The sequence below is a fragment of the Cornus florida genome, unplaced genomic scaffold, assembly GCF_030987335.1.
Source record: "Cornus florida cultivar Cherokee Brave unplaced genomic scaffold, ASM3098733v1 CherokeeBrave_3.0.0_Hap2_Chr07, whole genome shotgun sequence".
In the NCBI taxonomy this organism is placed as follows: Eukaryota; Viridiplantae; Streptophyta; class Magnoliopsida; order Cornales; family Cornaceae; genus Cornus; species Cornus florida.
The window spans coordinates 54,543,689-54,557,749 of NW_026775577.1; the positions used below are offsets into that span (position 1 = coordinate 54,543,689).

Consider the following 14,061-nt stretch of genomic DNA (forward strand, 5'->3'; position numbering starts at 1 on the left):
CTCAAGTGTCTCTAAAATCATTCCAGGGCGCTCATAGAAAAGAACAACGGAAAAAAAAATCCTTGAAAATCTGAAAAAAAAAAAGAAAGGAAATGAAGGAAATGACAGGGTCATTACAAACCGGGTCATTACAACCTACCCTCCTTAAAAGGATTTCGTTCACTAAATCGAGTCGTACCTGAAAGAAAGAACAAATGGGGATACCGAGAGCGAACCTCCTGCTCAATCTCCCAGGTAGCCTCCTCAACGTCATGGTGTCTCCACAAGACCTTAACCAATGGAATGGTCTTGGTCCGCAAGACCTGTTCCCATGAATCAAGAATTTAGATCGGACCTTCCTCGTAGGTCACGTCCTCATCAACAACGACATCTATCCATTGTAAAACATGTGATGGATTCGGTTCGTACTTCCTCAGCATAGAAACATAAAAGACATCGTGAATCCTATCCAGGTCTAGCGGTAACGCCAAACGATAAGCAACCTCACTGACACGCTCCAAAATCTCAAATGGTCCAATAAACCTAGGAGATAACTTGCCAGTTTGTCAAAATCTCAGAAGTCCCTTACACGGAGAAATCTTAACAAAGACATGGTCCCCTACCTCAAAAGACATGTATCGTCTCCTCTTGTCAGCATAACTTTTCTGTCTACTCTGTGCGGCAGCCAACTGCTACCGAATTAACTCGATTTTCTCTGTAGTCTCAATGACAATGTCGAGACTCAAGGCAACGGTATCACCAACCTCGGTCCAACAAACAGGAGATCTGTAAGGCCTGCCATACAATGCCTCAAAAGGTGCCATTCCAATACTGGTTTGGTAACTGTTGTTGTAAGCAAACTCAACCAAAGGCAAGTAGTCCTCCCAACTACCCCCGAAATCCAAGATATAAGCCCGTAACATATCCTCCAATATTTGAATGGTGTGCTCTGACTGACCATTAGTCTAAGAATGGAATGCTAAAATGAAGCCCCATATCAAGAGCCTCCTGAAAACTCTGCCAAAAATGAGATGTGAACCGTGGATCCTTATCCGAAACAATGAATACCGGAACCTCGTGAAACCTAACGATCTGCCTCACAAACAGTCCACTTAGTCTCTCTACACTATCTATCACTGCCATAGGCAAGAAATGAGACGTCTTAGTCAACCTGTCAACTATGACCCAAGCGGCATCATTCCCTGCCTAAGACCTCCGAAGTCCCGCTATGAAGTCCATAGTGATATGCTCCCATTTCCACTCAGCTATTGGTAATGGTTGCAAAAATCCTGGTGGTCACTGATGCTCTGTTTTCACTTGCTAACAAGTAAGGCATCGAGCCACAAACTGTGAGACATCCCGTTTCATGCCCTGCCACCAAAACTGTCGCCGCAGATTGTGATACATCTTCGTACCACCAAGATGAACTGCGAGCCGAGAGTGGTGAAAATCCCAAAGAATGTCTTTACAACATGACAAAGGAACAAACATCATCCCCTTGTACTTAAGACCACCGTCTGGATGTAAGGTCCAACCCTCTACATCCTCATCGCCTGAAATCCGAACATGGATGGCCTTTATCTCCCCATCCTCAAATTGTGCCTTAATAACTCTGCTAATAAGTGCCAGTTGAGCCACAAGGCTAAACAAAATAGCCACTGAAACATCCTTATAAGACTGTAACCCAAGATCTGTAAGTTCTTCTAGCATTTTCCATCTATGAACGGAGATGTTAGCGAGAGTTCCCCGTGACTTCCTACTTAATGCATCGGCCACTAGCCTTTCCCGGATGATACTGCAACTCAAGGTCATAATCCTCTATGAACTCAACACATCTGCGCTGTTTCAAGTTCAAATCCTTATGAGAGAAGAGATACTTGAGACTCTTGTAATCAGAGAAAACCTCAAACTTCTCCCCGTACAAATAGTGTATCCAACCTTTCAGGGTGTAGATAACTGCTGCCAACTCCAAATCATGTGTCAGATAGTTCAACTTGTGAATCTTCAACTGTCGAGACCCATAAGCAACCACCCGCTCTGTCTGCATCAAGACGCAACCCAAACCTTCCCGCGAAGAATCACAAAAGATCACATAACCCAAACCACCTTCAGGAATGATCAAAACTGGAGCCGATGTCAACCTGACCTTTAACTCCTAAAAAGCAAACTCACATGCCTCGTTCCATTCGAACTTGACCCCCTTACGGGTAAGTCGAGTCATAGGTGCACCTAGATGAGAGAAATCCTGAACAAATCTCTAGTAGTAGACGGCTAGGCCTAGGAAACTCTGAATCTCAAACACCATCTTCGGAAGCTCCCAATCCATCACAAACTCAATCTTCGACGGATCCACTGCAACACCGCCCCCTGTTATAACATGTCCAAGGAACTTCACTTCCGGTAGCCAAAATTCGCATTTCTCGAACTTAGCGTACAACCGATTATCCCTAAGAATCTAAAACACCGTCCTCAAATGATACTCATGTTCCTCTACCGAAGCTGAGTATACGATAATGTCATCGACGAATACCACAATGAACTGATCAAGATGGTCGCAAAATACACGGTTCATCAAATCCATGAAAACTGCTGGAGCATTGGTCAAACCAAATGGCATAACCAGAAACTCATAATGGCCATACCGTGTGTGAAAAACGGTCTTGGATATATCCTCATCATTAACCCTTAACTGATAGTAACCCGATCTCAAATCAATCTTCAAAAAACAAGTGGCCCCTTTCAACTAATCAAACAAGTCATCAATCCTAGGCAAAGGATACCTATTCTTGATTATGACATGGCTCAGCTTGCGATAATCGATGCAAAGTCTCAAAGAGCTTTCAGCTCATCCAATTTTATCGGTGCCATACGGTACGGTGCCATAGAGATTGGCGTAGTACCAAGAATGACATCGATGGCAAAGATAACTTCCCGAAGAGGAGGAAGCTCCGTCAACTCCTCTAGAAAAACATCCAGAAACTTCACAACAACTACTAGATAAACGCGGCCCGAACTGCTATCCTCATCAGCTAACAGGTTAGCCAAGTAGGACCTGTGGTTATTCCAGTCACCAATACTAAACACAATCACCGAGTGGGAATCACTCTAACCTCTCACAAAGTGGAAACAGTCTCCCTCAGGAGTACAAACAGTCACTTTACCACGGAAGCAATCGATCGTAGCACGAAAGAAGGATAACTAATCCATCTCGAGAATGACGTCAAAGCGCGTCATGTCGAAAATAACAAAATCAAACTCTAAGGTCCGCCTAGTTATCTTAATAGCACAACCCTGACAAAAACGGTCCAAAGACACTTGACCCCCTATTGGTGTGTCAACACAAAGGAAACTATCCCTTAGTGTGACCTCCAGCCCCAAGGAATGTGCAAATAATGTAGATATAAATGAATGCAATGCACCCGTGTCAACAAGAACTCTAGCCCAAGAACTAAAAATTGGAAAGATACCTCGAACTGTAGAAGTCCCTGGGGAGGTATTAGCCTATGGCAATGCGTAGACTCATCCCTGAGCCCCTGACTGCTGAGAATTGCTTTAGTGACCCGACTGATGTCCGGAAGCAGTAGGCGTAGAGCCTCTGACCGGATATGAACCAACTGGCGGCGCCGCTGACTGTGGTACTTGAGGCACCCTGGAACTTGACCGCACAACTACTGACTGTGCTAGTGTGGCCTGTGAACCTATGCCACTCTGTGTCCTACCTTGTAATTTTGGACACTCTCTCCTGAAGTGACCTGGTTGCTTGTAATAATGATAAGCTCTATGAACCCCCTTCGTCGAAGTTGTAGGCTTGCTAGCCTGAGACTGACTGGCCTGTGGCTGAAACTATGGACAGCGAGGCTTGATATTCCCTAGCTACTAATAGTGGTGACAAATTAATCCCAGGGCTGACCCTGAAGATATTGGAATTACAAGTACAGACCGAGCCTGTTGTGACTATCCTTGAGTACGTGAACTGTCGTTGGCCTTAGCTTCTTCTATAGACCCCCAACAGATACTCCTGAAGCCTCTCCACGAGACTGCTTATATGAACCCTTGATCCCGAGCTAATCTTGGTCCTTTGCCTCAACCAACATAGCTTTCTGTACTACCTCCTCGTAGGTCCTCAAATCCAACACTGAAATTTGTGGCCTAAAATCATGATGTAACCCATCCTGAAACTTCCTTGCCCTGAGCTCATCGGTAGCTACCATCTCCGGTGCATAGCGGGAAAGGGAAGTTAAGCGTGTCTCATACTCAATAACATTCATCATACCTTGATAGAGACTTGTAAACTACACTCTCCTGTCCTACCTCATAGCCCTCAGAAAGAAACGGTCGAAGAACAATGTCCTAAACTCCTCCCAAGTCATCACATCCACAACGTAGATATTGGTCATGGACCTTCACTAGATATCGGCATCTCCTATGAACATAGAGGCAGTCAAGGAGATCCTCAATCAGTCTGTAGGTACTGCTATGCTATCGAGCTTGCGTACCATGAGATCAAACCATGCCTCTGAAGCAAGCAGATTCATAAAGTAGTCTAATGCCTCATTAGCAACTGGTACCGGTGCTGGTGCCGGTACTGAAATTTGCAACCCTGCAATATGCTGACAAAACATCTATTGAATGGACTCTGACATCCCCAGAGCCACTCCTAGCGCGATCTACTCCTCATAAGTCAGTGCTCGTAGTGGATTAGGATCCTCTCTGGACACCGTGCAAGCCCGGTGTCTGTAACCTGCTCCTCAACCTGCTTATCCACTCTGACATGACGAGAAGACTCTTTGCGAGTCAAAACCATGGCACTACACATAACAATGACAAGGTCAATAACAACGCAAGTCGTTAAGACCTGTCGTAACCCATGCGATGAATGCACAAAATAAGAATCACATAACAAAAGCAAGAAATGTATGCAGCATACAGTCATGCTAAAATATTCAAGCATATACAACATGCTAACACCAAACAAGCATACATAAAATGCTAAGGCATATAAGCATCAACAACATACTAAAACAGTTAAGGTAGGTTCCTAGACATACCACCATATAAGCTTGTATACATGTTATTAAATCAAAACATGTTATCAAGAAATACGTAAACATATCAAAGCAACTCAACAAAAGCGTGATATGCACCCAAAACCCGTCGTCCTAAGGTTTTCAAACCTAGGAGCTCTGATACCACTTGTAACGACCCAAAATTTTCTCGACTCAGTGCGTCAGTGATGACCCGGTAACAGATCCGAATCATGGAAGCAAAAGATAAACCAAGGCCTCTAGAGATATAAATCATCCCTAGGACACCAATATGACCTTCCATGAAGTCACGGAACTTAAAGAAAACGAAGGAGCAAACGAGAGTCAAAACAAGCAAAATTCGTGAACTAAGGGTAAAATGGTCAATTTACAACTAAGAAGGGAAATTTGACCTTAATCAAGTCAAATAAGGTCCATACAATCTAAACTAATCATTTCACAACATTCTAAGAGGTTCTAAAAACTTTGGACAAGAATCCCACAAAACTCCATTTCCTAGTTTAAGCGAAAACTGACACCATCTTACTAAAACATGAATAACTCTCATTGTGATTTGAATCTGAGAATTACATTGGTACCATTGGAAATCTGACTCAAAATCCTTGAGTTTAGGCACAAGAATCACCCCATTTGGGTTAAAAATGAAGAAGTTATGACCATTTGAAGTTAGAACATCAATGTTGAAACAAAACCTGGAAGGCTGGTGTATGCAAGCTATTTAGGTCAACCGAAATGAACATAAATTTTCTTAAAAGCTGGTTTTTGAGGGAAGGTCACTTCGGTAGACCGAAATAAGGCATCGGTCGACCGAAATGAACCCAAACAGTGATTTTGGCTACTGTAATGTGTGTTTTACTGTGCAATTGATTTCCCAAAAGCTGTCGGTCGACCAAAATGACGTTTCGGTCGGCCAAAATGACTAAAGAAGGTGTTGTAGGACCTGCTATACACTAAGAAAACATTGAGGTTTAACCCAAGCCTCAAATCCCAACATGAATTGGTTCAAAAACAAAGGTTAAAAGCTGATTTCCAAGGAGATATGAGCATATGAACATGTCAACAAACCTAATATGAATATTTAAATGTAATACAATGGCTCACGGCCTCATACATGTCAATTATATGGATTTCATATGCCAAACCTCCAAAGTTAGATAAAATACATTTCTAGAGCAAATTTTGGTACCAAATGAGTACAAGTGTTAAATTAAACATGCTTGGCCCTTGGCCTCATTATACACATACAAAATAAGCGTCAAAAGTGTACTTAGGTACACATTACATATTTCAAAGCAAAAAATAGCATTTTTGCACCAGAATGATACTACATGCTAAGACTTGCATATTTTCCAAAATACAACAAAATACTTCAAGGCATCAAAGCAACTTAGGGATGTGATGCATCCCAAAACAAACTTTTCTTACCTGCAAAATAACCCAAACAACTTGGGTGAGTAATCAAGTTACTCATAGGATATGGTGCATGCGCATACCCTATAGTTTCAATTATAATGCAAACAAAACATAGATCGTCACAAGGGTGCATTCCACCTAACGTCTATGTTTTCAAGGTACTCTAAGGAATCATCTCAAGTTATACAATTATTTAAAATGTTAAACGCATGGCATCCAAGTGTGCATACACAAGTACTCTAATCATATAGAACTTAAGCACAAATCCACAATCTTAAGAAATCCATGATTTACAATTTGGAATTTAATGCGAAATCAACTAATAGAAAGATTAGGATATGTGGCCACGAGACCATACAATTTATTTTGGGTAATTACGACCCACAAGGTACTACCTAGTGTGCACTATGACTTAAGAGAATTCTTATCCTCCGAACTAGAGCCAAACCCTAGCCATCAACCATTTCATATCCTTACAAGCTTCCAAAAATCAACAAGTCCATAACATTTATATAATCTTAATGCATCAAATTACCTACCAAGCATAAGTAGGATGAAACCACACAAACCATGCTCTAAGGTTACAAGTCTAAAGTGGCAAGTTAACTTGTAGTAATTTACGTATAAGTTAATTCAAGTGCTATATACAAGATTTTCATACTAAACTTCCAATGAAACCTCAATTACTTAGCAACATAAGTAGAACCCCAAGATATTTATAATAATCCCTCAATGAAATCACAAGTATTAGGCAATTCATTAAACAATAATCTACCTATTCAATTTAATAGTCATATACATGCTTTAATTCACAAATCCTAAATCAAGCATATCAAATCTCCATTTATATGCAAATACAAGAATTCAAAAGGCATGTAATCAGTATATATCAAGCTCCAATATATATAAAACCCAAAGAGGATAAACATACAACCACCCCTACCTCAATAGAGAATTGAATCTCTATAATCCAAAGCAACCAAGCTTAAAATAAAAAACCAAACTAAGGTTTTGTAGAGGAAAGTGAGAGGAAGCTAAAATATTCCAAGCTTAAGGGTCTAAGGTGAGTAGAAAGAGGTTAAAAATGAAGTTAAAGCTCTAAGTCAAGCTGTTCCTTCAATGGAGGCTAGGTTAGGGTTTAAGAGTAAAGTGGTGAGGAAGATCCAATAAAGTGAAGTGAGTGGAGGATTTAGCATTCCTCTACTCACTACGTGCTCTTACACTATCTCTCACACACACACATAATGGAAGACCAAATATGAAGCCTACACTTGTCACTAATCCATGGCTCCTTCTTAGGCTTAATCCTAAGCCTACACTTGTCAACCATCCAAGCCAACAAGCGCTCCAATCTTAGGCCAACAAGTGGATGAATCTCCACCCTCCATGTGTCATAATACTAAGCCTCCAAGTGGTTCCACCACAATGTCAACAAGTGGCTCCATGGGAGTGTGACACTTGTCACACTTTTCAAAAATTACAAACAGGTCATTTTTTAAAATATCTTCCAAATTAAATTACAAAATGGTCCCTAAGATGAAAAATAATTACTTTATTTAATTACACTAAAACCCCAAAAGTCATGAATATTTTTAAGAAACTATGCATCCATACCCTTTACAAGAAAGGTAAACATCTAGCATGCTTTTCTACAAAAGTAAAAATATATATATCATGGAATTTAAATATCATGGATGCATGCTAGGCCGGAATCAAATCCGAGCATAAAAAGTGAGGTTAAGTAAGGAAAAACGATAAACGAGAAAAGATGAAAAAAAATAAATTACTGAAAAAAGAAATGAAGGAAAATGACCGGGTCATTACAGTTATGTATATGATATAGTTAGCTCATGTTGCATTCTTATATTCTACTCCAGATTTGATCTTTTAGGCATGAATCTATTGAGGTGTTCATTCTTTTTCCTTTGAGAAGTTTGTAATTTGGGTGTATGGGGTTTTCACCTGTTTGGCAAAAGCAACAAAGTATTGAAGAAGAAAAGGTTGTATCCCGTTATGTTACGTCTGGTGTCAATCCTTGACTCAAAGTATGAAAGTGTCGCAATTGTACCAAATTCGAGAGTACCTTCTTTCTGAGTTTTGACTGGCCTAAAATTTTCTCACTGCTTATTTATTATTTCAAGCTTGTAATTTGGCCTTTAACATTTACTTACCCTTTTAGTTCTCTGTTTCTTTCTATTGCTTAATCTGATGAGACATCCCATGCTTTTTTCCCCGGGTCTTTTTTTAGTGCTTTCTGAGAGTGAGCACGAGTAGGTAGGATGAAAAAGGTACAGAATTGAGAAATTTCCAAGACTTTGGTTTTTTGAAACTAGACAAGATGGGATAAATATCTAGAAAATTTTATAATTGTTCAATGTCAGGAAGTTCATCAAATCAATCACTTAAAATAAAAATTCACCATGCCACCACAGAGACCAAAAATCTTTATAATTTGCGCCATCAATTGAGAATATAAAATTTCACGAAAAAAATTCCAACCAAATCATTTTGTTAGTTGGGATTAAATAACCAGTATCACTTTTACGAGAATCATTTACAAATATGATAGAATTAGACTTTTTGCTTTTGCCTTTTTCACATACATGTAAACAACAGAGAGTATATTATTATGAAATTTCAGTTTAAGTCGCTTTCAGCCAGAACATTATTACACTTAAAAATTCACGGCCAGAATTTTCAACTTCTGAAACCTGCAACCAATTTAACTCTGGATACTTAATTCAAAAACATCCAGCCCAAAATCTCAAATTCAATTTCATCCATGCCATTCAACAGACTTCAAACAGAACACTTGTAAGATTTCCAGTCTACTTTGTATAAAAAAAAGTTGACAATTAGAAAAAATTAAATGGTCACAGGATCCAAACCAAGGTCCTGTATCTCAAGCTTAAATTTTGAAATTACACATTATGTTTTACAGTATATGTTGCCTACTATATTGGGTCAACCAAAGTGATGAAAGTTTACCTGTAGAAATTAACTCAGTTCAAGCAACGTGATACAGGGGGTGTATTGGGTTCACTTAACCTGATCTAACTTTTACTAGTGTTACGAACATTATTAGTTCAGGAACTTCTGAAATATGTAGCAGCTTGGACTACATTATGTAAGTTAATTTTTTGATTCTGACTTTAAGCTGAAGAAATTTTCATACATCCACTAGCTTGATTGGGACTAAGACCAACTATTTTCCATTGACAAACACAAAACCTTAGGGTGATCACTGTATGGCATCAGAGGAAGATGGTCACAAAGAAATATGCAAAAAAATTTTACCACAGCTTCATTTGTGCATCTAGTATTTCTCCGTAAACTTTTGTAATTTTTAGATCAGCAGATATTTTTCTAAAAATTCGAGAGCACTTGTTGTCCGTCTTTTATCGCTGCTGGAAAACAGAATTTCAATAATTTTTGTTTGACCAATTTCTTGACATTGAAAAATCATCAAATTTTCCAGATTTATACCTCCATTAATATATGTTCTACAAACAAAATTTTCCAGCTACCTACATTGTTCAAATGAACAAAGTTTTCTAAAAGCTCTATTTTCAGTTCATTCTTTGACTACTATTTTTCCTCTAAGAAATTGATTTCATTGACTAGGATCAAACCTTAGGGAGTGGCTCATATATGTTACCCTCTGAGTCTAGTTTCTGAATCATTTTCGTTTGCTCCATTTCGATTTAAAATGAATTTTCTACGAATTTTTAAGTAATTGTTGCGCAGATTTTGTTTTGAGGTTGTTTGTGACCTGTTTAAGTTGGCAATTTCATACATGTAAACATAATTTTATTTTGGGTAATACATAACCCCTTGTTCTAATGGCTGACATTATTTGCTATTTTTTCGTAAGAATGATTATTGTGTTCGGGAATATTCATTCTTGTTCATTTCTCCTTAACCCAATCTTCATTCATCCTTGTTCACTTCTCCTTCATAATATATTTATATATATATTTTTTTCAAAATTTATATTTTCATGATGGGACGTTCAACTAGTGTAAAACAGAAACATTAAGCTACTTCCTCGAGTCCTGCAGATGTAGAAGATACTCCACATAAGCCAGCCAATTGCTACTTATTATACATGTACAAATTTTATAGTATATTACGTAGTTAAAATATTTTACGCATATATTTTGTTGTTCTTAATATATTTGATTCTATGTCATATTATTAGGAAACAAAATTAAAAAACTGTACAAATGTGGTGAGGCAAAACAATGACTATTCAAAAGAATAGAATTCGATGTCGGAAATTGATAAAATAGCTCACTGATCATTAATATTATAAATTTATTAGGTAGCACATTTATGAAGATACAATTTTTTTACTTATTATTTTGTAATTTGTTATAGAACAAAAGAGTGAGCACAATGCCGGTGAAGATTTTTTTTGAAACTATATCTAGTTTTAAAGAAGACTAGATTTCTATTGTTTGGGATATATAGGTTTTGGAAATCTTCTTGAGTTGAAGTGTACTCACTTGAATCAATATCTTTGTTAGTACCTGATAGAAAATTTTGACAAGCGCCGATGCAGTTTAAAGCTTTCTAATAAATTCATTCTGATAACAACGACAGAAGTCGAGCATATTCTTGGGATACCCAATGGGCAGTTAGTAATGGTGAACTCAAAAGGAGACAGGGGTATGACCAACTAGAGTTTGGTGGAAGAAGGTGGTTTCATATAAAAAATAAAAATAAAAATTAAAAAAAAGAGTTTGAAGGTTGCCAAAATTGGTGAGATGCTTCGAAATTAGGGTGATCAACTCGCTAATGATGATTTTAAGCGACTTTTTGTACTATATGCTTGTGATGCATATTGTTTCCAAAAACTACTCATGAGGTATTGAAAGACTTTTTTGGAATGGTTGATGATGTGAAGAAGATCAACCAATACAATTGGGAAAAGTGTGTGCTTAATGATTTGATAAAGGGGGTTAATAAATTGAAGGCATATAAACAAAAAGGTTGCAATGGTAGTCTACTTTTTTTAAAAGTATGCATGACCCAAGTGTAATAAAATTTAATTTAAACTATCAGTTACATTAATTTCTAAGTGGCTTATCAATGTACATGCAGTTGTTTTATTTGGTCTTTGTTGATGTCAATTGTCCAAAACCGAACAAGTACCCTAATATTGCTAGTGATTGGCTTCAACCATTGATTAAGGAGCGCCTAAAATATGAAATGTTTGAATTAGGGTGATTTTGACTCAGAAAGGTAACCTTAACTTTCTATTTCATGCACAAATGTTTCAAATTATGCCAAATTGTATGTTTAATTGCATGATTTCATATTGTCAATAGATTATACCACAAGAGAAGGAGGATGACGAGGGGGAGGAGGATGATGGTGATTTTGATGCTGATGTTAAGGTAATTAATTGTGAAAATATATATTACTTATCACAAAGTTAAACTTATCGAATATTATGACACTACAAATTTTTTATTATGCTAATTAACTATGTTAAGACGGTTAAATTTCATTTGATTTGAGCAAATCCTTCTATTTGGTTAGCACTTGTTACAATTATTTAAATCCTTCTAAAAACAATTTTATATTAATATTTTTACACATGTTTTATTAGAGAATTTGGATAGGGACTTCCATTAAGTCCATCAAATTCGAAGACATATGAGGACAAACATATCAAAAATTCGCTCAAAATTTGGGAGAGCAAACAAAATAACTGCCTCACCCCAATTTGATGGATCTCTTAAAAAAGACAGAGACGAAGAAAGTGTACATGTCCAAATGAAGTATGCATCAAACCCTGAGGCGTCCAATAAGTAAAGTGTACATGTCAAAATGTTTAAAAAGTCAAACTTTATATAATATTTATCTAATATAAATTTTTGTCTTATATTCTTAGGGAAATATTGGTGAATATTAACAATAATAAAGATAAAGAAATGGAGAAAAACAAACAGAAAGATAGAGGTGATTTAAAAATTAATATTCAAAATGATAAAGACATTGAGAAAGAGGAGCAAATAATACAACAGTCTGGCCCTATTGTGATAGATCTTTGTCACCTAGAAAACTCTCCAGTGAAGCCTTCTAAATCGGTGCGTGTTAAGAAACCATTTTTTCCTTTTTGAAATAACTAAAACAAATTTTTTGTACAAATCTCACCAGCTTTGACTACCATCGTGCATGGAAGTTTAACATTCGGCTCTTGGTGAGTCAAATCGTACTGCGCATTTAGTTCAATATACCCTTTCTCAATGACCATTCTATCAAAGTGTTTAAAAAAATCGAGAATATTATGGTCAGATTTAGCGAATTTTTTCAATTCGAAATTGAAAATTTCACGGAGTTGAGTATTATATATGCCAACACACCAGTGATTTTTCACAAATGCCTTTGCCTATTTGGTCCTTAAATTATACGTTTCAGACAACCATTTGCTATCACAAACACCACACTCGGTTACCATGGACTCCCAACATATTTCAAAATCATCTTTGTCCTCATGTTTTTTCATAAACTTAGATAAAATGCCTGTTATACCCTCCTGATCGACGAATCGACTACCAATTATAAATCAACCCGTATTGTAAAATAAGGCTATTGGTCGGGTAAGTCGAACCACTGGGACTGCTAGTTTATGGCAACTTCGGTATCTAAGATCATCTTTTAGAATGATAAAGGGGTTTATAAAGGATTTGTTGGATTGTCACTAAAACGAAAATGTGAGGTTCATAAAATAAAGCTTGCGAGAATTAAAGCAAGATAAAATACGAGTAAAGACAACTAGGGAAGTGAATCTGCCTCCATCCATCTACACAGGCTAGATATAGAATTAATTTAGGGGATAAACAATATATAATGGTCAAGAATTATATAGCGACACATAGTTGCCATATAATTAACGAGAAGTACATTAAGCCTTAAACAAGCATAATCCACCAAAGGTGAATGTGTTTAAACTACTTAAACTAGGATGCAACTTAAACACACTTACTTGGATGAAAGAATATCAATTTCTTGACAAAAATGATGAAGCACATGAAGGTAGAGATTAATCATACACCATTAAAGGATTTTCCTAAGCAATGATCTATCAAAGTCACCTATCAACATGCCATTAAACCATTTCATAACCTTATTTCCATTGTCACCATGAAAACATAAGCAATATAATTAATGTAAGACATTACCTAGAACAAGAATATCAACTTAGAAAAATCATTCATATAAATATCAACATCCATTACAACCAATGAAATGCTCTTGGTCATGAAAAGACCATAGAAAATACAATGTAATCCCCAAAATAGAACTATACTAGAACATGCTTACAAGGGGGAGGGGCTTCATCACCTCCCTAGAGGAAGAATTAGTTACCCATGGATGCCCTAGAGGAAGGAAGAAGCTTGCCTCTAACCTCCATTTTTGAGCTCCCTCCTTGTAGCCACAAGAACTCTATCCTCTTCTCCTTTCTCTCTCCAAAAATCTTGCAAAATAATCTATGATGTGACGACCCTGGATTTTTCAACCCAGTGTATCCTGTATAACCCAAAACAGATCCAAAATATGGAAGCAAAAGATAGAACAATGGTCTTTAAAGATACAACACTCCTCTAAGACA

General features: G+C 37.4%; 1 protein-coding gene across 1 annotated transcript in view; it reads right to left on the minus strand.

Moving 5' to 3' along the window:
- Positions 1-4,436: 4,436 nt before the first annotated feature.
- The window catches only part of LOC132266226 (uncharacterized), a 31,863-nt gene continuing 22,238 nt past the window's right edge, over positions 4,437-14,061 (minus strand). The window contains exons 9-10 of the mRNA XM_059767080.1: positions 4,721-4,787; positions 4,437-4,589 (exon numbers count right to left, since the gene is read on the minus strand). Coding sequence (XP_059623063.1) covers positions 4,437-4,589; positions 4,721-4,787 — 220 coding nt within the window. The remainder of the gene's footprint in view (positions 4,590-4,720; positions 4,788-14,061) is intronic.